This window comes from Eubalaena glacialis, chromosome X (assembly GCF_028564815.1).
Source record: "Eubalaena glacialis isolate mEubGla1 chromosome X, mEubGla1.1.hap2.+ XY, whole genome shotgun sequence".
Classification (NCBI taxonomy): domain Eukaryota; kingdom Metazoa; phylum Chordata; class Mammalia; order Artiodactyla; family Balaenidae; genus Eubalaena; species Eubalaena glacialis.
Genome location: NC_083736.1, coordinates 44569840 through 44594055, shown reverse-complemented (window position 1 = coordinate 44594055; position 24216 = coordinate 44569840). Strand labels below are relative to the sequence as shown.

General features: G+C 54.3%; 1 protein-coding gene across 3 annotated transcripts; it reads left to right on the top strand.

The window, feature by feature from the left end:
* The first annotated feature begins 314 nt into the window (after positions 1 to 314).
* Positions 315 to 23666, top strand: CACNA1F (calcium voltage-gated channel subunit alpha1 F). Of its 3 annotated transcripts, none has more exons than XM_061177976.1 (48): positions 315 to 339; positions 1712 to 1961; positions 2336 to 2441; positions 2673 to 2812; positions 3079 to 3221; positions 3323 to 3475; positions 4111 to 4307; positions 4420 to 4523; positions 5132 to 5289; positions 5743 to 5835; positions 5948 to 6041; positions 6212 to 6238; positions 6397 to 6557; positions 7446 to 7671; positions 8660 to 8867; positions 8964 to 9084; positions 9200 to 9281; positions 10255 to 10294; positions 10481 to 10532; positions 11006 to 11156; positions 11343 to 11472; positions 11939 to 11998; positions 12147 to 12253; positions 12335 to 12422; positions 12823 to 12930; positions 13029 to 13081; positions 14061 to 14207; positions 14981 to 15182; positions 15275 to 15433; positions 16258 to 16368; positions 16597 to 16680; positions 17502 to 17522; positions 17732 to 17860; positions 18201 to 18266; positions 18522 to 18613; positions 19040 to 19199; positions 19426 to 19553; positions 19853 to 19949; positions 20136 to 20238; positions 20505 to 20606; positions 20785 to 20915; positions 21148 to 21282; positions 21550 to 21719; positions 22004 to 22111; positions 22222 to 22349; positions 22454 to 22566; positions 22967 to 23164; positions 23436 to 23666. In XM_061177976.1, exons 1-48 carry the CDS (start codon positions 315 to 317, stop codon positions 23664 to 23666), a joined length of 5892 nt encoding a protein of 1963 aa, XP_061033959.1. The 3 variants fall into 3 exon arrangements, with proteins under 3 accessions (XP_061033959.1, XP_061033958.1, XP_061033960.1); XM_061177975.1 differs by having other exon boundaries at positions 5132 to 5322; XM_061177977.1 differs by having other exon boundaries at positions 315 to 389; positions 1865 to 1869; positions 5132 to 5322.
* The last annotated feature ends 550 nt before the right edge of the window (positions 23667 to 24216 follow it).

Here is a 24216-nt window from a genome sequence, read left to right as displayed (position 1 = left end):
TCCATGGAGATCTTGCACATATGTTATGTTAGGTCTATTCCTACATACTTCGAATTTCAGATACTGTTGGGAAACAATTATCATTTTTCTTATTTTAGTTTCTGACTCTGGTGCTGGTATATATTTTGTAAAAATATTTTTTTAAATCAGTGCCTTTTCTGTTGCCAGGCTCTGGCCCACAAGTGTCCCATCTCCACCCCTCCTCACCTTCCCGTCCGACCCTGTTATGGCCCCGCCCTGTGACCTTAATCCCTCCAAAGCTGGGGGAAGAGAGGGGGGCTGTGTGCAGATGGCTCCTCAACCTCGAAAGGAGGATGGCGGCATCTGAAGGCGGGAAAGGTGAGAACAGGCTTCCACCCCTGCAGACCCTTGGAGCAAGCCTGGGCTCTGCTCCATCCTCAGCCCCTCTGACCCACCCACTGCCCACCAGGACCCCACCCCTGGAGAGCCTTTAGGGGACCAGAATCACATCACCCTGTTCCCATCCCAGCCAGCCCGAAACACAGCCTTAGATCCCAACTGAAACCCAACCCAAATCCTGGCCCTGATCTCTATCCTAGCGCCCACCCCAACTTCAACTCCAGTGCCAGCCCCAAGCTTAATCCTAACACAAACTTTACCAACCAGAGGGCAAACCCCCATTAGAGTCCAAACCCCAACGTGGATACAGACCTTACCATAAGCTCTAAAGTTACCGAAACTCAACCCCAACCCCTGGATATAAGCACTGTTAGTGAGTGGGTCTCTGACTTTCCAGAAAGAGTGCAGACCCATTTTTAAGGACCAGAGAGAGAGAGAGAGAATACACACTTGATGGTGGTAGTAAGTTGTGAAGGCTTAGAGTCAGAGACTGCCTGGATTTGGCTCCCAATTCAGCTACTTCATCAAATCACTTAACCTCTCTTTTTGCATCAATTTCTCCACCTGCAAAATGGGAATAATACTATGTGCCAGACATTCTTCTGAATGCTGAACTCATTTAATCCTCACAGCAACCCTATATTGTAGGTACTCTTACTGTCATCTCATTATACAGATAAGGAAATTGAGGCTCAGAGAGGTTACATAATTTGCTCAAGGCCACACACAGCTACCAAGTGGTAGAGTCAGGATTTAAACTCAGATAGCTTGTTTCCTCCAAAGGTGGGTATCTTAACCAGGCCAACCCACTGCCCCTTGGAGGCTGAAACAAGGCCATGGGACTTGGGAATGGCTTTAGCTGAAAACCCCAGTGCAAAACTCAGATCCCACCCAAACTCAAGTTAAACCCTAACCTTGATCCTAATTCAAATTCCAGCTCATTCAAATATCCAGTCCTAACCCTAAATCATATCTCAAGAACACTTTACTCCCACCGGTATTTAAACCCAACCCAAAATCTACCACTCAAATTTAATCCTAAATTTGCTTCCAGCTATAAACTTAATCCTACCCCATGCCAATTTAAGCTCTACCCCCCCAAATCTAACACCAAACCCTACTTCAATTAGAAACATAATCTCACCCTCACTCCCCTATAAACTCTCACTCTATCGTCAATCAACTCCAATCCCAACTCTTATCCCCCAATCTTTAACTCAGGTACCCTCAACTTTCCCTAATTTTACATGCTCTTCTCTCCTTCCCTCAGACAGAGGGATAGGATCATGTAGGAGGCAGCCATGACTGCCCCAATACCCTGTTCCCCCCCCAACTCGGTTTCTCCACACAGACACCACCCCAGAGCCCAGTCCAGCCAACGGGACAGGCCCTGGGCCCGAATGGGGGCTGTGCCCTGGGCCCCCAGCATCAGGTGGTGAAATCGGCGGGGCATCCAGCCTGGGGACCCCTAAGCGAAGGACTCAGCACAGTAAGCACAAGACAGTGGCAGTGGCCAGTGCCCAGCGCTCACCCCGGGCACTCTTCTGCCTCACCCTGGCAAACCCCCTGCGGCGGTCCTGCATCAGCATCGTGGAATGGAAGCATCCTGGAAGGCCAGGGGCAGGGCTCAGGGGTGAAGATCACCAGGGTACCAAGAGTCAAGGATTAAGCCAGGGCTGGAATGGAAGAGGGCTGAGGTCAGCAGGGATCAAGGATTAAGAACTGGATTCAAGGGGGAGTTGAGAAAGGTGAAGGTCACCAGGGGGGTCAAGAGTCAAAGACTAAATCTCAGCAAGAGTTGAGGATGGCTAAGGTTTCCAGGGGGGTCAGAGTCAAGGCTTTGGTCAGGGCAGGGGCTGGGAATGTCAGAGCTGGTCACCTTAGGGTCAAGGGTCAGCAATGGGTGGAGAGGGCCCCAAGGGAATGTGGGGCTCTGAGACCACTCTGCCTGGGTCCTTAACTGTGTCCACCTGAGGCCCTTCGACATCCTCATCCTGCTGACCATCTTTGCCAACTGCGTGGCCCTTGGGGTCTACATCCCCTTCCCAGAGGATGACTCCAACACTGCCAACCACAACCTGGTGAGGCTAGCCCCGCCCCGCCCCGCCTCCAGCTAGATACAGCCCCAGTAGAGCCACACCTCAAACCTTCCAGCCAGGCCCCGCCCCTCTCTGACCCAGATGACCCTCTCCTGCCCAGCCCCCCCCCCCTCGGTCCCCGCTAAGCTCCTCTTCCCCTACCCCCTGTCAAACAAACCCCACTCCCAAATAACTTCCCGATCTCCCGCCCCCCACCCCCGGCTCCGCCCCCAGGAGCAGGTGGAGTACGTATTCTTGGTGATTTTCACTGTGGAGACCGTGCTCAAGATCGTGGCCTACGGGCTGGTGCTCCACCCCAGCGCCTACATCCGCAATGGCTGGAACCTGCTCGACTTCATCATCGTCGTGGTCGGGTGCGCCTCTGCAAGGGATACCCCCAACCCTAGCTCAACTTCCCACCGCAGGCCCGCTAAATTCGGGGCTCGGGGAAGCGACTGCTTCAGACTGCCTCCATTCGGCAGCCAGAATCAGGAATATTAACATATTTTAAACCTATTTGCACTTCCAGTTAGAGGGACTTGTACTTTTCCGAGGAGAAGGGAGGGGGGAAGGGGGGAAGGGGGGAAGGGGGGGTCCCAACCCCTGACCCCCGCCTCCTTGTCCTGTGCTCCCCCATCAGGCTGTTCAGCGTGCTGCTGGAGCAGGGGCCCGGACGCCCGGGGGACGCCCCGCATACCGGAGGGAAGCCGGGGGGCTTCGATGTGAAGGCGTTGCGGGCGTTTCGGGTGCTGAGGCCACTGAGGCTGGTGTCCGGGGTCCCGAGTGAGTGGCTCGTCCCCCGGGCTTGGAGGTAGAGGAGGGGAGAGCGGGAGGGGCGCTGAGCTGACCCCGCCCCTACGTTGCCCACCCCTCGCTCCCCACAGGCCTGCACATAGTGCTCAATTCCATCATGAAGGCGCTGGTGCCGCTGCTGCATATCGCACTTCTCGTGCTCTTTGTCATCATCATTTACGCCATCATCGGGCTCGAGCTGTTCCTCGGACGCATGCACAAAACGTGCTACTTCCTGGGATCTGGTCAGCAAGCCCACCCCACCCCCCGGGACAGGATACGCCCCCTCCATTGGCTCCTAAGCCCCACCCTGTTCTCAAGGGGACACACTCAAATTCACAACACTCCGCCCCCAAGTTCAGGCTCCGCCCCCAGATAAACAAGTCTTACCCCGCCCCCCCATATTCAAGACTCCGCCCTCAATTCCAGACTACAACCGCCCCCCTAGCTAATTGCTCCGCCCTATCACAAGTTTCCACTCACAGGTTAAGGCCCTATCCCACACTGAAGACTCCATTCTCCAGAACTGGTCCCAAATAGTCAGGCCGTTTTCATCCACACCCAAACCCAAGTCTTGGCCCCACCCTTCTTTCAAGAGACCCTCCCAAATTCACAAGACTGCTCCTAGGCTCACGCCTCACTGTTATTCACAAGATTCTGCCCCAAGGTTTACAGTCCCGCTCCTCAGATCCCTGTGGTTGGGCTTCACAGCTTCCCAGGGGTTCAGAATCCTGACCCAGCACAGTCAGAGGCTAAGGGTTGTCTTTGATTTAGAAAAATCTAGAACCCTGAGGCGAGCTTCCCAGGTAGGCGGGCCTCCAAGGTGGCAACGACTGTGGGTGGGCGTGCTTCGCGTTCCAGAGCTCCAGTCTTCCCACAGACGTAGAGGCGGAGGAGGACCCATCGCCCTGTGCGTCATCGGGATCGGGGCGTGCTTGTACGCTGAACCAGACCGAGTGCCGCGGACGCTGGGCAGGTCCCAACGGAGGCATCACCAACTTCGACAATTTCTTCTTTGCCATGCTGACAGTCTTCCAGTGCATCACCATGGAAGGCTGGACTGACGTGCTCTACTGGGTGAGGTGGACGGCGGGCACACAGTGCAGAAGCTGCACCTGCCTCTCCTCACCGAGCTCGGGCGGGAGTGTCCGCATACCCTGAGGGATGCATGCCCCCTCTCTCTCCCTAGATGCAGGATGCCATGGGGTATGAGCTGCCCTGGGTGTATTTCGTGAGTCTTGTCATCTTTGGATCCTTCTTCGTCCTCAACCTTGTACTTGGTGTCCTGAGTGGGTGAGGAACCTAGACACCTACCCGGGCCTTCCTTCCTGCCCCTCAGCCCCTGTCCCTTTACTTTGTTCCTGGCAAACTGCTAGGCATCCTTCAAAACCCATTTAAAATACCCCTTCATTCATTCAATCAACATTGAGCATCTCCTGTGTGTGAGGCACTGTTTTAGGAATGGAACAAGAGACAAAAATATCTGCCTTCCTGGATATTACATTCTGGTGGGGAGAGACAGACAATAGCAACATACACAATAAATGTGTGTGTGTACATACATACACACACATATGTGTAGTGTCTTATATGGAATATGTGCTATGGAAAGAAAGGAAGAGTTAAGATAGGAATGCTGAGATCTTGTAGTTACAAATAAGGACAATCAGGACAGGCCTCCTTGAGATGGCGTTATCTGAGTAAAAGTGTGAAAGAGATTGAGCCATGTGGGTATCTGAGGAAAGAGTGTTCCAAGCAAAGGGAACAGCCAGTGCAAAGGCTCCAAAGCTAAAATGTGCTTAGCATATTCAAAGAACAGCAAGGAGGTCAGTGTGGCTGGGAGGTGACAGCAAGGGGGCCAAGGTTGTTCCCCCAGCTAACCCTCTATTCTCCTCCCTCAGAGAGTTCTCCAAGGAGAGGGAGAAGGCAAAAGCGCGAGGGGACTTCCAGAAGCTTCGAGAGAAGCAGCAGCTGGAGGAGGACCTGCGGGGCTACCTGGACTGGATCACACAGGCGGAGGAGCTGGACATGGAGGACCCCTCAGCTGATGGCAACTTTGGTTCTGTGGCTCAAGAAGGCCAGGCCAGCCACCGTAGGCAATCCCAACCTGGCCCACTCCCTGCTCCACGCATGCCTCAGATGTGGGCTGCCCTCCTGAGATCCAGCCCCAGCCCACAGCAACTCTAGGCCCCTGGGTCTTCCCTGGAGGTCCAGTGGTTAAGACTCCGCGCTTCCACTGCAGGGAGCACGGGTTCGATCCCTGGTCGGGGAACTAAGATCCCACATGCCATGCTGCACGGCCAAAAAAAACCAAAAACAAAAACAAAAAAGAACTCTAGGCCCAGCCTCCGGTTAGGACACAGAACCCGGACTCAGATACCCTTCCCAGACTGCACCCAGAACAAAGACTCCAAATAACACCCCACCCCCTCACACACACGCGCACACACACACGCGGGGCCCTAACCGCGCCCCAGGCCGTGCTCCACCACTGTCCTCCATGTCCCCACAGGGCCACAACTGGCAGAGATGACCAATAGGAAACGAGGACGTCTGCACTGGTTCAGTCACTCCACCCACTCCACACACTCCACCAGCAGCCACGGTGGGGGTCCAGCAAGGTTGACAAGGGGGAGGGATGGGTAGGCAGAGGAGAAAGCCAAAGGCAGAACCCTGGGATCTTCATGTGCCAACCTCTTCTTCCACCCTGCCCACAGCCAGCCTCCCAGCCAGTGACACCGGTTCGATGGCAGAGACCCCAGGCGATGAGGAAGAGGAAGAGGGGGCTCTGGCCAGCTGTACACGCTGCCTGTGAGGGCCCCCAGCCCTTGACCCCTGACCCAGCCAGAACCCAGAACAGACCCTGACCCCAATCCTTACTTTAGCCTCCAACCTTGACCTCAGCCCCTGACCTCCAACCCTCGCCGCTGACTGCCGCTCAGCCCTTGACAATGCCTACCTCCCATCCCCCTCTTTTCCAGAAACAAGATCATGAAAACCAGTGTCTGGTGAGTTGTAAAAGTTGTGTGACTGCTGGACCCCATGACTTTGTGAGCCCCACCTCCAAGCCCTCCAAGCCCCCCATGACCGCCGGGCTCCCCCACCTGAGCCCCCCAGGGCAGGCTTAGGTAGGTGATCTCAGCCGGTGGATTCCCCATCCCCACAGCCGCTGCCTCCGCCGAGCCAACCGGGGCCTTCGGGCGCGCTGCCGGCGGGCTGTGAAGTCCAATGCCTGCTACTGGGCCGTGCTGCTGCTCGTCTTCCTCAACACGCTGACCATCGCTTCGGAGCACTACGGGCAGCCCATCTGGCTCACCCAGATCCAGGGTGCACCCCCCAGCCTGCCAGCCCTCTCCCCCAGCCCCCAATTCCTTCCACCCCAGAAGCTCCAATCCAGGATCTCTCGGGTGCCCCACACCCCCAGATACTGCCCTCCTACCCAAGTAAATGCAGAAACTTTAGCCTGTTCCATCCTACCTTGTAGCTTACACTTGTATAGCACTTGCTGTGTGTGTCAAGCTGCGTTCTCAGCACTTTACCTGTACTCACTCAATTTCTCTTCACTGCAACTTTAGGTGAATTAAGTCCTAAGGTGCAGTAAGTGACTAATCCCAGGACTCAGCTAGTGAGTGGCAAACCCAGGCATCCTGGCTCCAAAGTCCAGGCTCTTAACACTGCACTGTCTGGACAAGTTAAGCCCTCTGTGCCTCAATTTCCCCATCTACAAAATGGGAATAGTAGTAGTATCCACTTCAGGGGGTGGTGGGGAGGATTAAATGAGTTAAAGTGAAAAATGCTTAGAACATTGCCTGGCCCACATAAAGCTAACACTTTACAAGTGTTAGCTCTCACTATTATTCATCTTAATCTCAGCCCCCAACCTGAATACTGAGTACACGTCTAATCCCAACCCTCAAACCAGCCCCAGTCCCAACTAAACCCCAGATTCTAACTCTACCCTTGAATTGGAGTTTTTCTGTATTCATAGAGGCTGACCGAGGCCCACACCCCAGCTCTGCCCTTCGCCCCAGCTCCAAGCCCCTCAAAACCTTGCCCACTGTGACCTACAAAATCACCCGATCCCTAGTCCTAACCACGCCACCAGCCTGTGCCTGGACGGATACCAACTACCCCAGATCGCCCCATAGCCCCTACCTCCCCACATTTCACCACAAAAACTGACTAGCCCAGTCACCCCTGCCCCTCTCCCCACAGAGTATGCCAACAAAGTGTTGCTCTGTCTGTTCACGGTGGAGATGCTTCTCAAGTTATATGGTCTGGGGCCCTCTGTCTACGTCTCCTCCTTCTTCAACCGCTTTGACTGCTTCGTGGTCTGTGGGGGCATCCTGGAGACCACCCTGGTGGAGGTGGGCGCCATGCAGCCCCTGGGCATCTCGGTGCTCCGCTGTGTGCGCCTCCTCAGGATCTTTAAGGTCACCAGGTGTGTGTGTGTGTGTGTGTGTGTGTGTGTGTGTGTCGGGGGAGAGGACGGGGGCCCCAGACACAGCCCCAACAGCCACCACCCCAGCTCCAATGATGACTATATCCACATCACCATTCATTTATCAAATATCCATTGAGTGCCTACTGCATACAAGGTGCCCTTCCAGGCCCTAGGGAAACACCAGGAATCAAAGCAGACACAAGTTCCTGCCTTCCTGGAGATTAAAGTCCGCTGGGGAGGGTGTCTACTCCATTTCCATCCCCTTCCTCAGCCTCAACTTCAGCTAGAACATTATTCCCAACCCCATCTCCAAACTCAACTCCATACTCATCCCCAACCCAAACCCCGTCCCCCACCCCCAACCATAACACCATCTCTAACCCCAACCACCAACCACTCATCATCCACAAGCTCATTTACAGCCCCATAACCCAAGCCCAAGCCCAAGCCCAAGCCCAAGCCCAAGCCCAAGCCCACCTCCAGCCTCATTCCTAGCTCCCAGCCTCATCCCCATCACTAGCCACAACCTCCACATCCCAAACTCATAACCATCAGCCTATCTCCAAACGCAAACCCATCCCCAGTCCCAGCCCCAATCTCATCCCCATCCATCCTCTCCTCTATCCCAACCCTCAGCCACAGACTTATCCCCGACTCAGTCATCTACAACTCCAAATATCCCCCAACCCCATCCCCAGCTACAATCCCTAACCCCAGGCTCAACCTGCAACCCAATTTTAGCTTCACCAACTTCCATATACCCTCCATACTAACCTCATCTCCCCTAATGCCAACCCCAACCCCGAATACAACCTTCCCCTTACTTCTTATTCTCACCTCACCCCAACTCCAAAATCACTTCCAACAATGACACAAAAGCTCATCTTAACCCAGTCCGCCCCAGTGCATCCCAAGCTGGAGCCCTGCCCCGGCTCCTGACTCACCACTGGACGTGTCAACCCTTCCCCCTCCATCTCTGCTGCAGGCACTGGGCATCTCTGAGCAATTTAGTGGCGTCCCTGCTCAATTCAATGAAATCCATTGCATCCTTGCTGCTTCTCCTCTTCCTCTTTATCATCATCTTCTCCCTGCTTGGCATGCAGCTGTTTGGGGGCAAGTTCAACTTTGACCAGACCCACACCAAGCGAAGCACCTTTGACACCTTCCCCCAGGCCCTCCTCACTGTCTTTCAGGTGGGACCTGGAGATCATGGGATGGGTGGGCAAGGCGGGGGGACCCAACGTTGGGGAGAGGGTCCCAAGAGCTTCACGGTGACCTCCCGCCCCCAGATCCTGACAGGTGAGGACTGGAATGTGGTCATGTATGATGGTATCATGGCCTATGGCGGCCCCTTCTTCCCAGGGATGCTGGTATGCGTGTACTTCATCATCCTCTTCATCTGCGGCAACTGTATCCTCAGAGCCTTGGGAGGCTGGATCGTGGCAGGGTTGGGGGAGGATAATGGGGACATGGGCACTCCATAGGCAGGCTGCTTCTCCATCCTTGTAGCCTGAGCTCACCCCAGACATCCTGTTGAACGTGTTTCTTGCCATTGCTGTGGACAACCTGGCCAGTGGAGATGCAGGCACTGACAAGGGCAAGGGCAGGTGAGGTCCGGCTCTGCCTCCAAGACAGTCTCTCCCTGGGAGCCCTGACTGGGACCCTCCCACACACATCCCACACCACCAGAGATGCCTTGGTCACCCTGGCAATCCCCATCTGCAGATCCAACCTTCCAGTCCTCATTCACTGAACATGCATTTATTGAGCACCTACTTTTTGCCAGGCCCTGTTCTAGATGCTAAATAGACAGCAGGGGTTAAAGAAGACAGAGTCCTTGCTTTCATGGAGCTGACATTCTAGTTGGGGAAGGCAAGCAAAACAAACAAATGAATATATAACAATATAATTTAATTAAATATATGTTAATAATATGTAATGAAGAAAAAGAAAGCAGAATAAGAGAATAGAGAGAAATGAAGATTGCTATTTTGGTTAGGGCAATCAAGGAAGGCCTCTATGAGAAGGTGACAGTTAAAGAGAGGCCTGAATGAAGTGGGGGAGTGAGCCATGCAAATATCTGGGGAAAGAGTGTTCAAGGCAAGGGGACAGCAAGTGCAAAGGTCTTGAGGTGGTAATATTCTTAACACATTCAAAAAACACCATGGAGGGAATTCCCTGGCAGTCCAGTGGTTAGGACTCGGCTCTTTCACTGCTTTCACCCGGGGCCCCGGGTTCGATACCTGGTCTGGGAACAAGGAGAGTGGTAGGAGGTGAGCTCAAATGGAGGGAATAGAAAAGCCAGATGAAGGGCGTTCTGGGCCATGGTGAGAACTTTGGGTTTTGCTCTGAGTGGTGGGGAGCCATGGGAGGGGTGTGAGCAGAGGAGGAATGTATCAGACAGAATTTAACAGCATCCCTCCTGCTGCTGTGAGAATAGACTAAGGGGATGAGGGAGGAAGCAGGGAGGTTGTATGGGACCTGAGAAAGGTCTGTTCTGACTGCAATGACCCCCTCCCTTGGCCTTGCCTATCTGCTTCGATCCTTAACAGTCGCCTCCTCCCCAATTTCCTCGCACAGGGAGAAGAACACTGAGGAAACTCCACAGAATGGAGCACTGGTGAGTTAGAGGCCTGGGCTCTGTCTACACCTCCCACTACCACCAATATCTGTCTATGCGTGTGTGTCTTTATCCCGCATCCTCTGCCTATTCATTCCTTCTTTACTGTGTCCCTCCCATGCCTCCCCTGTGTCCATCCCCTGGTGTCTACCCCATCATCGATGACCCCCATCTTCCTGTCCCCAGGTGCCTGGTGGGGAGAATGAGGAAGAGGAAGGTGCAAAAAATGAAGGAGCAGGCAAGTGGGCAAGGCCAGGTGGAAGAGGTATGGGACCGTGGGGACAGCACCCAGGCAGAGCTCGTGACCCCTGAGACCCTCCTCTCTGGAGAGCAGCCTTCTCCAACATCATCTTTAAAGTAATGGGCTTGGTGTGTGGCCAGGAACATTTGAGATGCTGAGATTAAAGAAGAGAAACAGACATTTTGTTTTACTGCAGAACTTCTCAGAGCCTTTATTATAAAAATAGTATGTATATGACTGAAGATGGCAATGTGCGTTCAACACACATTTACTGAGCCCCTCCTGTGTCCCATGCACTGTTCTAAGTGCTGAGGACACAACAGTGAACAAAACAGTCTGAAATCCCTTCTCTGAGGAGCTGACATTCTAGCAGGGAGATGAGAATTTACCACATGACAAGCACTGTTCTAGGTGCTTTACATACATTTTCTCAATTAATTCTCTCTCCGTTGATCTTCTTTTGCTGCCAGGCATGGAGGAAGAGGAGGAGGAGGAGGAGGAAGAGGAGGAGGAGGAAGGGGGTGCAGGGCATGTGGAACTCCTGCAGGAAGTTGTACCCAAGGAGAAGGTGGTACCCATCCCTGAGGGCAGTGCCTTCTTCTGCCTCAGCCAAACCAACCCGTGAGTGCTGCGAATGTGCAGGGAGTTGGGGCAGGAGGGGCTGGGGCAGGGGGAGGACCAGGGAGTAGCCAAGGCTCGGGTGGGGTGCACGGCCTTATGCAACAGGGCGCATGCTGTATCTCTCGGGCTCCCCCAATCAACTCTGCGGTCCTGTGTTCTGACCATGGACCATTCCCCACTCCCCAGGCTGAGGAAGGCCTGCCACACCCTCATCCACCATCACGTCTTCACCAATCTTATCCTGGTGTTCATCATCCTCAGCAGTGTGTCCCTGGCAGCTGAGGACCCCATCCGAGCCCACTCCTTCCGCAACCACGTGAGCCTTGGGCTGGGGGCTCAGGGGACACTCCCAAGGGTGTCCTACTGGGGACAAGCTGGGGCCAGGGTGGAGACAGGGAGAAGACCCCTAGTTGGGCAGAGAGAGAGGAGCAATAATGGCAGCTGCAGCAGTGCCAGCCTTTATTATGAGTGCAACACACTTGGGGAAGCACCGGGGAGGTGATCAGTGTTTGGCAGAGGAGGAAGCTGTGCTCAGAGGTTGAGCAGACCAAGGGCGCCCATGTAGCTGAGTAGAGGCAGAGGAACCCAGATCTGAACCCTTGTCTTTCTGGTGGCCAAGGCTTTTGCCTTGTAGAAAAGTCCTTGATGATGATGATGATGGGAGAGAGAGAGAGAGGGAGGGGAGGAGAGGGAGGGAGGGACAGCAAAACTTACTGAGATACACACAGCTAGGATCCCCCTCAGCCATGACTCGGTGGCTCCCCCTCTTTCTTGCCCCCCAGATTCTGGGGTACTTCGATTATGCCTTCACCTCCATTTTCACTGTGGAGATTCTACTAAAGGTGACTAATGAACCCCCATCATACCCCCAGTTACCCCAACCTACTCCCCACCCACCCCTGCAGCCCACCTCTCCTGTTTCCATCCCCAACTCCCCTCTCTATCCCCGGATCTGGGGTCTAACTAGCCTGATGTCCCCCTACTCCCCAGATGACAGTGTTCGGGGCTTTCCTGCACCGTGGCTCCTTCTGCCGTAGCTGGTTCAATCTGTTGGATCTGCTGGTGGTCAGCGTGTCCCTCATCTCCTTTGGCATCCAGTGAGTGACACCTGCCTACCCCATTCCTCCAAGAGCCAAGGCCAGGCCCGGGCCATGGCCTGAGGACTGCCCCCTCCTCAGCTCCAGTGCCATCTCGGTGGTGAAGATTCTTCGAGTACTCCGAGTACTACGGCCCCTCCGAGCCATCAACAGGGCCAAAGGACTCAAGGTAATCCCATCCCACCCAAATCCGTGGGACCCAGACCCTGCCCCGCCCCTGGGGCCAGGATCACTGATCCGACTGACCATTTGCAGTGATGCATGACCACATAGCCTGGCCGCAATGTGTAACCACACGGCCCTGACCACTGGCCATGTGGCCTGATCCATGTTCCTTACAAGTGACCATCCATTCCTTACCAAAGGCCACATTTCTGTGATCCAAGTTCCTGACATGTGGCCACATACCCCTGTCTGGCAAACACATTTCCCATTGGTACCCACACATCCTTCACCCAAGACCACATGTTCCTGACCCAAGTCCCTGAGCTCCATCCATGCCCGGAGTCCTTGCCCTGTGGCCACCGTGGCCTGCGGTGTCCATGAGCCATATTTGTGGGTGTCTGCAGCACGTGGTGCAGTGTGTGTTCGTGGCCATCCGGACCATCGGGAATATCATGATTGTGACCACGCTCCTGCAATTCATGTTCGCCTGCATTGGCGTGCAGCTCTTCAAGGTGGGAGGAAACTCTGGAGGGAGGCCCAGGCATGAGTCAAGGCAGGGAGGGGGTGGGGGATGAAGGGTGAATCTGCTTGACAAATATCCTCTCTGCAGGGGAAATTCTACAGTTGCACTGATGAGGCCAAACACACACCCCAAGAATGCAAGTGAGTGCCTGAAACCCTGCCCTCCATGGAGCCCAGGACCCTCCCAAAGTCCAAAGAGGCCCCTAGATCTCACCCAGGCCTCTAAAACCCCTAGATCTTCCTCCAAAGAACTGCAGAGAACCCCCCCAGATTTTATCAAGGTCCCCAAGACCCTAGAATTCCTCAAGGCCCCAAGATACATCCCGAGAATTCTCCCAAGAACGGCAAAAGCCCTCAGACATCACCAGTCCTTAAGAGGCCCCCCCCAATAACTGCCCAAAACCCCTCTCCACACTCCCCAGAGTTACCTACATTCCACTCCAGACTCCCAACAATCCCCAGACACCCGACCCCCACCACCAAGTCCCCAGCTTCCGTCTTGAGACTCCTACAGAGGGTAATAGTTCGCTGAAGTTAGACATTCCTGGTTCAAATTCATCTCATGAGACTTGGATACATTTCTTAACCTTGCTGAGTCCCATTTTCCTCAACTGAAAAATGGGGATAAAAAGAGTGTGGATTTCACACGGTTGTTGTGAGGAACAAATGAGTTACTACACAGAGAGTGTACTACAATGTAAAGTTAGTACATGTAAAGCCTAGCACAGTGCCTGGCATATACTTAGTGCTGATAAATGTTGGCTATTATTCGTATTGCTTTTACCTGGATGGCAATGATGGTGATAATAATGCTGATGATAGCTAACGTATACGGCCCCAACAATGTGCCAGACACTGTTCTCATTGATTAACAAAATTAATCCTTGTAACAAGCCAGGAAATACGTACTGTCATTATCCTTATGTCATAAATGGGGAAAACTGAAGCACAGAGGTTAAATGCCCAAGGTCACCCAGCCAGTAAATGGAAGGGCAGGATTGGAACCCAGGCTATCCAGCTCCACCACTATGCCCTGCTGCCTCCGTGCTGGAGACACCAGTCCCCATTCCACAGCTCCCTACCCCTCCTCACCCACCCAGCATGTCTGCAACATCCACAGGGGCTCCTTCCTGGTCTACCCCGATGGAGATGTGTCAAGGCCCCTGGTCCGGGAGCGGCTCTGGGTCAACAGTGATTTCAACTTTGACAATGTCCTTTCAGCCATGATGGCCCTGTTCACTGTCTCCACCTTCGAAGGCTGGCCTGCGTGAGGGGCAGGGCCCCAGGGATGGGCAGGGGACTGGGCAAGAGTCTTTAGGGGATTGGCTTTGGATATCCTGGGGATGGGTGGAAGGGTATCTTGGGATGTGAAGAAGGTCTCTGGAGAGTGGGTAGGGTTTTCTGGGGACTGGTGGGTGTATCAGATGACTAGGTGGGGATCTCCCAGAAGTTGGCTGGGGGTGCTCTGGGGACCTGGGTGAGGGGGCCTCCAAGAATTGGGTAGAGAGGTCTCTGAGGCACTAGGTGGAAGTCTAGAGAGGACTGCGTGGGATTTAGGGGGGTTACCAGGTAGAGGTCTGGGGGGACTGGGTGGAGGTCTTGGAGGAGATGGAGCTGGAGATTCAGGGGTTTCCAGATAGCTGCACAAGTCTTTGGGAGCACTAGTTGGGGGGCGATGGAGCAAGGAATTCAAGTTGATGGGACAGGGGATTTAGAGATCTTTGGGGGCTTGTTGGGGAGTTCTGGGGAGCTGCATGGGGATCCTCAGATGGCTGGAGGAGAACTGGGAGTCTGTGGGAACCTAAGGGATTTGGGGGTCTTGGAGGGCCTGGATGGGGATTCTCAGGAAGGTTGGACGGGGATCTCTGGGTCTCTGGAGGGCTGGGCTTTGGGAGTCTTTGAGGGCCTGGTGCGTAGGTCTCAGATAGTTAGGTCAGGGGATTTGGGGATCTTTGGGGATATTCTGGGGTGTCTAAGGTGTCTGGGGACAGGTCTGAGGGGTCCGGGCTATCCCTTCACTTGCCTTCACTGGCTCCCCAGGCTGCTATACAAGGCCATCGATGCAAACGCAGAGAACAAGGGCCCCATCTATAATTACCACGTGGAGATCTCAGTGTTCTTCATTGTCTACATCATCATCATTGCATTCTTCATGATGAACATCTTTGTGGGCTTCGTCATCATCACCTTCCGTGCCCAGGGTGAGCAGGAGTACCAAGACTGTGAGCTGGACAAGAACCAGGTGACCTCCGACCCCTGACCCACCACCCCCCCCCCCGCCACCTCCTTGCCTCGGGACCCCACTGCTCACTCATGCCTTGCACCTATATGCAGCGCCAGTGTGTGGAGTATGCCCTCAAGGCCCAGCCACTCCGCCGCTATATCCCCAAGAACCCGCATCAGTATCGGGTGTGGGCCACTGTGAACTCTGCTGCCTTCGAGTATCTCATGTTCCTGCTCATCCTGCTCAACACGGTTGCTCTAGCCATGCAGGTCTGAGCTCCCCACCCTGATCCCGCCAGACACCTGACCCTATTCTGTCTGCACAAATCCTTGAGAACTGTCAGGAATGCTTTAGGCTGCAAGTAGCAAAACCCCCAACTGACAGAGACTTAAGCTTTAAAGATATGTGCCACATATCTTCAAATCAAAGGCCAATAATCATAAGTTGTATCCTGATTTCAGAGATGTGAGTATGTGGGGAAAATGGCAGATGGCAAATGTAAGTTATCATTGACTGAGAAATGCACCCCAATTTCAGAGATTCTAAACTGTGAAAAGATGTATATCCTGGAGTCAATGAATTATGATAGTTACCTCACATAGCAAGCAGTGCAGACGTAAGCTGTTTGCTCATTGCTCATCAGGGACCCAGGCTCTGTCTTTCTGCTCTACTATTCTTAGTAAGTTGGCTTTCGTTCTCATGACTGTTGCTTCATGGTCACAAGATGGCTGCCACAGTTCCAGGCATCAAAACCACATTCAAAGCAGGAAATAGGAAGGAAGGTTGCACCAAGGGACTCTCCTCATTTGACCTTTTATTGGAAATCAAAAATATTTTTCACAGAAGCTGCCCAAGCAGCAGCAAGCTTATGTTTCTGTCTCAGTCAGAACTAGCTGCAAGGTAAGCTAGGAAATCAAGAGCTGGGCTTTCCAATATCCATAATGGGAGGTGGACAGTGTGAGAGGTTTGGCCAACCCATAGTGCTACCATATCCCCAGACTTATCTCAGTCCAAGACAGAGAATATTTGGTAGGGGTGTAGGGGGGAAATCTCTGCCTCAGGCTATGTCCCCACATCTGATTTTCTCCCCCAGCACTATGAGCAGACTGCTCCCTTCAACTATGTCATGGACATCCTCAACATGGTTTTCACTGGCCTCTTCACTGTTGAGATGGTGCTCAAAATCATCGCCTTCAAACCCAAGGTACCCCCCAGGCCTAGACCCATTCCTTAGGGTGGAACTCATTGCATAGGTCTCAGGGGGGCAGCAACCAGGGAGTCATGAGACTAGGGAGGAAGAGGAATCTAGATGCAGCCTTATCATGTGATCCAACCTAGACCCTGCCTCCCCAATGCCCCCAACCACTACTAGCCCCATACCCTAGCTTGCTTGCTCTGAGAAGACAGGGCACTGCTTTCCTCCTGTCTACAGCATTACTTTACCGATGCCTGGAACACGTTTGATGCTCTTATTGTGGTGGGCAGCGTAGTGGACATTGCCGTCACTGAAGTCAACGTGAGGACTGGCTCTCCACTAACCCACTCAACCCCTACCAACCTTCCCTCACCTCAACCCCAGGGCTTTCTTTCACATGGGGAGGTGGTTCCCACTCACATCCACCCCACTCCTGGAGACTCAGAGCTCCTCCCTCTAGCTCTATCTCTTGAGTCCCTATTGGGTTCAGCCAAAGCCCCCTTCTACCAGCTCCCGCTCGTTCATTTGCAAGCTATCCTCTGGCTCCAGCATCTCCTAAAATGACTCTCCTGTTATTTCTATTATTTTCTTCATTGCCTCTACATCCCCCTCCATTGGCCCCATCATCTCCACCAACTCCTGCTTTGACTCCATCATCTCCTCTGATTCCTTCATTGGCTCCATTTCCTCCACCGACACCATCGTCTCTGACACTGGGTCTTTCACGGTTCTGTCATCACCACTGACTGCACGGTTGGCTCCATCATCTCTTTCACTGGGTACTACATGGTCCTCCATTGACAATGCTGCTGGGTCCATATCTCCATCACTGGCTTCTCCATTGGATCCTCCATCGGTTCTCTCATCTCCGTGAAACCACCGGCTTCATCATTTCCTCCATTGGCTCCAATATCTCTCCTCCACCATCTCCTGTGCCCTCTCCTCTACCTTTCACCCTCATTACCAACTTTTCCTTCAACCATCCTGATCCATTACCACATAACCTTCCTTATCATCCCTTGGATAATAACTCTACCATCCATTATCCCCCGTATCTACTCCATCATTTCTCTCCTTGTTCATTGGCCCTGTGATCTCATCATCTCCTCCATCACCTCTGTTTTGGCAATATCTCCGTGCAGAATGGTGGCCACCTTGGCGAGGTAGACCCCCCACCTCACAACAGGGACTCTCTGCCTCTCTCTTCACCTACCCTCCTTTCCTTTCTTCCCGAAAGTCCTTAGAAATGCTCCCTGACCACCCTGGGGCCTGGGTTCTGAGGGATTTGGAGGCTGGGAGGGCCAAAGCATGAGACAGGGAGGTGGCTGGGGCAAATGTGGACTGAGCATACCCACCACACGCCCAACCCCAGAGCTCTGAGGACAGTTCCCGCATTTCGATCACTTTCTTTCGCCTCTTCCGAGTCATGCGGCTGGTCAAGCTTCTCAGTAAGGGTGAAGGGATTCGCACGTTACTCTGGACATTCATCAAGTCCTTTCAGGTAACTCCCCCACTCCTTTGTTCACCCCTCATCCCCACTTCACACCCTCAGCTTGTCCTTTTACCGCCCCCAGAACTACACCTTCCAGCATGCCATACCCATGTGCAGCTTACCATGTCCAGTTTTCTCTCTCTCGTGGGCTCTCAATTCCCAACATGTCTTGGCCTCACTGACCTTACTCTATTATATTTAATACTGTGTCCATATTTGGGAAACCCTGGCAGTCATGGGCACTTTGGGGATGGACCACATCTCTCAGCAGGCCCCGGCTTGAGTGCATTCTGGGGCTTACAGTTCTCTGCCTGGACCTGAGTATCTATCCTCCTCTCCACCCCCATAGGCCTTGCCCTATGTGGCTCTTCTTATCGCAATGATATTCTTCATTTACGCAGTCATTGGGATGCAGGCAAGTGGGAACCCTGGGGAGCATCCCTCAGGCACTCCTCTGTTGAGGGGGGTTAGATGGGAATGAGCCCAAAGTGGGGGTAGAAAGACGACAAGCTGCACCACGCTGAGTCAGTCCATACATCTGTGAAATGGGATCAGCAGTGCCTGCTTGTCAGGGTTGTAAGGATCCTTTGGGTATTAGGTGTTGTGAAATGGATGGGAACCTGTAGGGGCACGGAGTCACCCCTCTGACACAGCCGCTGTATGCCCACAGATTTTCGGCAAGGTGGCTCTTCAGGATGGCACACAGATCAACCGAAACAACAACTTCCAGACCTTTCCACAGGCTGTGCTGCTTTTGTTCAGGTGACACACACACACCCTCTCCCCTACTGCTTTGATCTCCAGCATGCTTTTGGGTGCCCACACATCCTCTCTGGGCCCCAGACTGCCTGAGCTATGGAAGTAACAGGGCAGCATGGGGCTCCATATTGCCTGAGACCTTTTCTGGCTGTGTTCTAAAGAATCTTTTAGAATATTCTAGCCTCAGCCATCCTTTTTCTGGCTGCAAGACATATACCTTTCATAGGCCTCAGCACCCCCTCTGTAAAATGCAAACATGATTGTCATCAACATGGCCACACCAGCTTTTAAAATATTGAAACGCTGTTTTTACCAGATGTAGCCCCTGGTAAGAAATAGGTCATCTCCTCACCCCTCTGGCCCCCACAGTGCCCCTTGTCATGACTTCATAGCCTCCCCACCAAGATGGCACCACTGTGTGACCCCCAGGTGTGCTACTGGTGAGGCATGGCAGGAGATAATGCTTGCCAGCCTTCCTGGGAGCCGGTGTGACCCTGAGTCTGACTTCGGCCCTGGTGAGGAGTTTAGCTGTGGTAGCAATTTTGCCATAGCCTATTTTATCAGCTTCTTCATGCTCTGTGCATTCCTGGTAAGGACCAATCCCCACAACCACCACTGCTGCCCCAGGGGCTGGTTCTGATGGGGATGAGGTGGGGAGCCCAGATCTTCAGAGCGGGTGAAAGGGCTGGCCTGACGACAAGATCAACCCGGGGACTCATGACCCAGTGACCATAGAAGCTTACCTCCGCCTCCCACCAAACCCCCCATACTCTTCTCTGCCTTTCACCTAACCTCTCCTACTCACTGGCCCACAGATCATAAATCTCTTTGTGGCTGTGATCATGGACAACTTTGATTATCTAACCAGAGACTGGTCCATCCTGGGCCCCCATCACCTCGATGAATTCAAGAGGATCTGGTCTGAATATGACCCTGGGGCCAAGTATGCCCTCTGACCCCATACCTGGGATACCAGAGGACAGTGCACTGCCTCACAGTCCTCCAACTCTGGAACCTCTGACCTATGCCTCCCATTACCCAGGAAGTAGATGTCCCAATGTTCCCACTGCCCCTGTCCTCTGCCTTTTCCCCTCCCCCCACTGACTGCCCTCCAGTTCTTCCCTGGCAGGCTATGGGGTGTTGGTGGGGCGAGGGAGTGATGAGCTGGTAGGGCCTTGAGTAAGGACCAGAGGGGGTATCTCCAACCCAGTAGTGCCTCTCTTCCACCCCTACCTTCCGCAGAGGCCGCATCAAGCACCTGGATGTGGTTGCCCTGCTGAGACGCATCCAGCCACCCCTGGGATTCGGGAAGCTGTGCCCACACCGAGTGGCCTGCAAGGTCTGTGCACCTGCCCACCACTGCCTCTGAGAGGACTGTCACCACACAGCAGGGGTGGGCAGGGACCCTGCCTTGGGTGGGGAGGGGGTGTTTGGTGGCATCCTCAAAGGTTTCTGCCCTTGGGCATCACATGCCTGCATCCCTGGCATTTGCCCAAAATGGGTTCCATGTCCCTGGTGTGCACAGAGACTTGTGGCGATGAACATGCCTCTCAACTCAGATGGGACAGTGACATTCAATGCCACACTCTTTGCCCTCGTTCGGACATCCCTGAAGATCAAGACAGAAGGTGTGTGGGGAGGAGGGGCAGGGGCAGGAGTGGGAGGGTCCCTGGGGAAGGTGCAAGGAGCAAACTAATTGAGGGATGGGCCCCACTCTTAGCTCTGAACCTCAAAATAGGTGACTTTTTGCCTTCTCCAGGCCTGTTTTCCCACCTGTCCAACGGGGGCGGTGTTTGGCTGCGGTAGAAGTTTGTGACGCGCCCTCCAACAGTGAAGGAGTGGCTGTGAAAGGCTCTTCCTATTGGCTCATGCCCCACATCCTCTCCCCATGCAGGGAACCTGGAGCAAGCCAATCAGGAGCTGCGGATTGTCATCAAAAAGATCTGGAAGCGGATGAAGCAGAAGCTGCTAGATGAGGTCATCCCCCCAGCTGACGGTGAGCTAGCTCCACCCCAATTCCTTAAGCCTGCCTCTGAATGTCAACGATTGCTCACCACCACCAAACCATCACTGGCTGGAGAGGGAGGGGTGCAGGGGAAGAGTCCAAGCTTTGATGTGGGGGTTGGGGAGCAGAGGACTCCTGTGTGACCTTGCCTCCTCTCCCTTGCTCCCAGAGGAAGAAGTTACCGTGGGCAAATTCTACGCCACATTTCTGATCCAGGACTATTTCCGCAAATTCCGGCGGAGGAAAGAAAAGGGGCTACTAGGGGCCGAGGCCCCCCCAAGCACCTCCTCTGCCCTTCAGGTCTTGGGAGCAGGGCCTGAGCTGGGTGGGGGTATGTGGGAGCTCTGTGGTTGAGGCTGACTGCCTTCTTGATCTCATGGAACCCATGTCACAGATGAGGAAACTGAGACCCCAGGACCCACAGAGGGTCAGGGGTGACTGTGGGGCTCCTTCCCCCACCCCACACTCCTACTCAGGGACAGGGAAGTTTAGACCCTGAGCTACCCGATTCCCTATTTTCCCACCCCCACAGGCTGGTCTGAGGAGCCTGCAAGACTTGGGTCCTGAGATGCGGCAGGCCCTCACCTGTGACACAGATGAGGAGGAGGAGGAAGAGGGGCAGGAGGGAGAGGAGGAGGAAGATGAGAAGGACCCGGAAACGTACAAAGTAAGGACAATAAGCTTTCACTCCCCCAGGAACTCTTGATTGTAAAATACTCCCTCAACCCCCTGAGTGATTTCCATACTGCGTCTGGGAGGAAGCCCCCCCAGAGAAGACCCCCTGCAATAGACAAATGTTTATGTGGTACCTACCACCCACTGTTGGAGGGCAAGACCCAGATTTGGCCCCTGGGGAGCTCATTGGAGACACACTATTTGACCAAGTGACTTAGTTATAACCTGGATGCAACGCTCAGTCCTGTGATTTCCACAGGCCCCAATGGGCTCCCAGCCCCCATCTCGCCGGAGCTCTGTGATTTCTGTGTCTCTGCCTGCCGGGGACAAACCACCAGATTCACTTTCCCTTGGGCCCAGTGATGACGATGGGGGTGCTCCCAACTCCAGACAGTCCAGTGTGCCCCAGGCTGGGTCCCACGCCCACAGGTATGCAAAGGTCTGCGGGAGGATTGTGAGGGAAGGCAGGGACTAGCCACTTTATGGGGGTACTTCAGGGGGCAGAGGGTGTTTCCAGTGAGACAAACGTCTATTAAAAGAAAGCCCATGTCTCCTTTAAAATGATGACAGGTTAATTTTATGTTATGTGAATTTTCCCAGTTAAAAAAAGTCTAGTGTTTCTGTAGAAGGTAAGGCATGAAATGAGAGGGAACCAGGGGCCCAGGGCCACACTGGGGGGATCTGGTCTGCCTAACTTGCCTCACTTTCCCCAGGAGAAGCTCTGGGGTTCTCATTTTCACCATTCCGGAAGAAGGAAGTTCTCAGTCCAAGCCAACCAAAGGGCAAGAGAAGCAGGATGAACAAGAGGAAGTCCCCAGCCAGCACTCTGGCCACGACACGTAGGATGAGCCCATGAGCCACGTGCGAGAGGGATGGCACCCCATCGCGCATGCCCAGGCCTGAGCTCACCCCAGCCCTCCCTCCCAAACAGGCTCTCCTACCTAGATGAGCAGGCAGGGGCTCCCCTACGCCCCATCCTTTTGCCACCTCACAGACCCCAGAGATATGTGGATGGCCACCAAGCACCACGCCGCCGTCTGCTGCCCCCAACGCCTGCAGGTGAGAGTGGACATGGGTCCTGGGGGGCCCCATGGGCCATAAGGGCAGAGGGCTGGGGAGGCACTGACATTCCTCTTTGCCCCTGGTGCCCCCCACACCCCCAGGCCGGAAGCCTTCCTTCACCATCCAGTGCCTGCAGCGCCAGGGCAGTTGTGAAGATTTACCCATCCCAGGCACCTATCATCGTGGGCGCAACTCAGGGCCCAGCAGGGCACAGGTGAGGTGGGGGAGGGGGGCTGAGCCCTGGAGGGGTGGGGGGCAGCCTAGGCTGAATTTATCAAATACACTACAAATCGGGCCCTTCTGAAGAAGGGGGCACGTGTGAATTCACACAGTCCTCACTGTGCCTGTGAGGTGGGTACTGTTACTAGCTCCAGTGTACAGATGAGGAAACTGAGGCCCAGAGAGGCTTACCCAAGATCACACAGCTAGTAAGTGGCAAAGCTGAGATTTAAACCCAGGCCTTCTATGCTCTGAAATAAACCCAAGGCTGATTTATACCCATTCAGTTTGACTCCAGTTGTGTTTGGGGGGTAAGAGGTAGGCACAGGAGTGATTCCTAGATCCTCATACCCTACCCATCAATCACTATGCCTCTGATGTTTATTCTGGTCCAGGGTTCCTGGGCAACCCCTCCTCAGCGGGGCCGGCTCCTATACGCCCCACTGTTACTGGTGGAGGAGGGTGCAGCAGGGGACGGATACCTTGGCAAATCCAGCGGTCCACTGCGCACCTTCACCTGTCTGCACGTGCCTGGAACCCACTCAGACCCCAGCCATGGCAAAAGGGGCAGTGCTGACAGCCTGGTGGAGGCTGTGAGTCCAGAAGGGGAGGGGGCCGGAGGGATGGGAGAGAAGGGGAGAAGGTGGGAGCTTGGGAAGGAGGGTCCCCAGTCTCTGTGTTGTGTATGTAGCTATCCCTTTGCTCTGTGACTTCTGCTCAGCAAGATGCGTGCCCCACTGTCCCCCACCGGCTTCCCTGCGTGCCCTCATGGGTTCATCACTCATCCACACCAACCCCTCTGTGCACACTGCTTCGACTCCCTGCTGTGCCCTCTGCCAACACTGATCCCATCTGTGCCCCCAGGTGCTCATCTCCGAGGGCCTGGGCCTGTTTGCCCGAGACCCGCGCTTCGTGGCCCTGGCCAAGCAGGAGATTGCAGATGCATGTCGCCTGACACTGGACGAGATGGACAGTGCCGCCAGTGACCTGCTGGCACAGGGGACCAGCTCACTTTATAGTGACGAGGAGTCCATCCTCTCCCGGTTTGATGAGGAGGACCTGGGAGACGAGATGGCCTGCGTCCATGCCCTCTGAATTCCCATCCTTCCCCCACTGCTCAATAAACCTCCTGCCCTCCCTTCCTCAGAAGGAAACCGGCATGGACCACACCCCTGGATTTTGGTGTCTTTGCACTGGAGGCCTGGGGCTGCCCAGCGGTCCCCATCTATCCATCCCCTGTTTCAGCCCTGAGCCACTGCCCACACGCGGGTATTTCCAGAAACCAGGACAGCCAGGCCTGATTATTCAGCGTCAGGGAAGGAAGGAGGAGGAGGGGAGGCGGAAGAGGCAGCAGCCAAAAAAAGCTGGAGACAGAGTGGAGGTGGTGGGGGAAGGGAGGTTTCTGGACAGATGGAGGAAAGTGGAGAGAGTGAGGATGTGTGAGGGCTCGGATGAGGGGAGGGGGAAAGTCAGAGATTCCACAAGGGGTCAGGCAGATCAGACTGAGGCAGGACAGATGGATGGAAAGGAAAGGATAAGGAAACCTCCAGGAGAGTCCTGCCAGTAGAAAGGCCTGGAGGTTAGAACTAGCCTGGCATGTGATGTATCTTAGGCAGAGGGGTCCTCTGACAGCATCAGGAAAGGA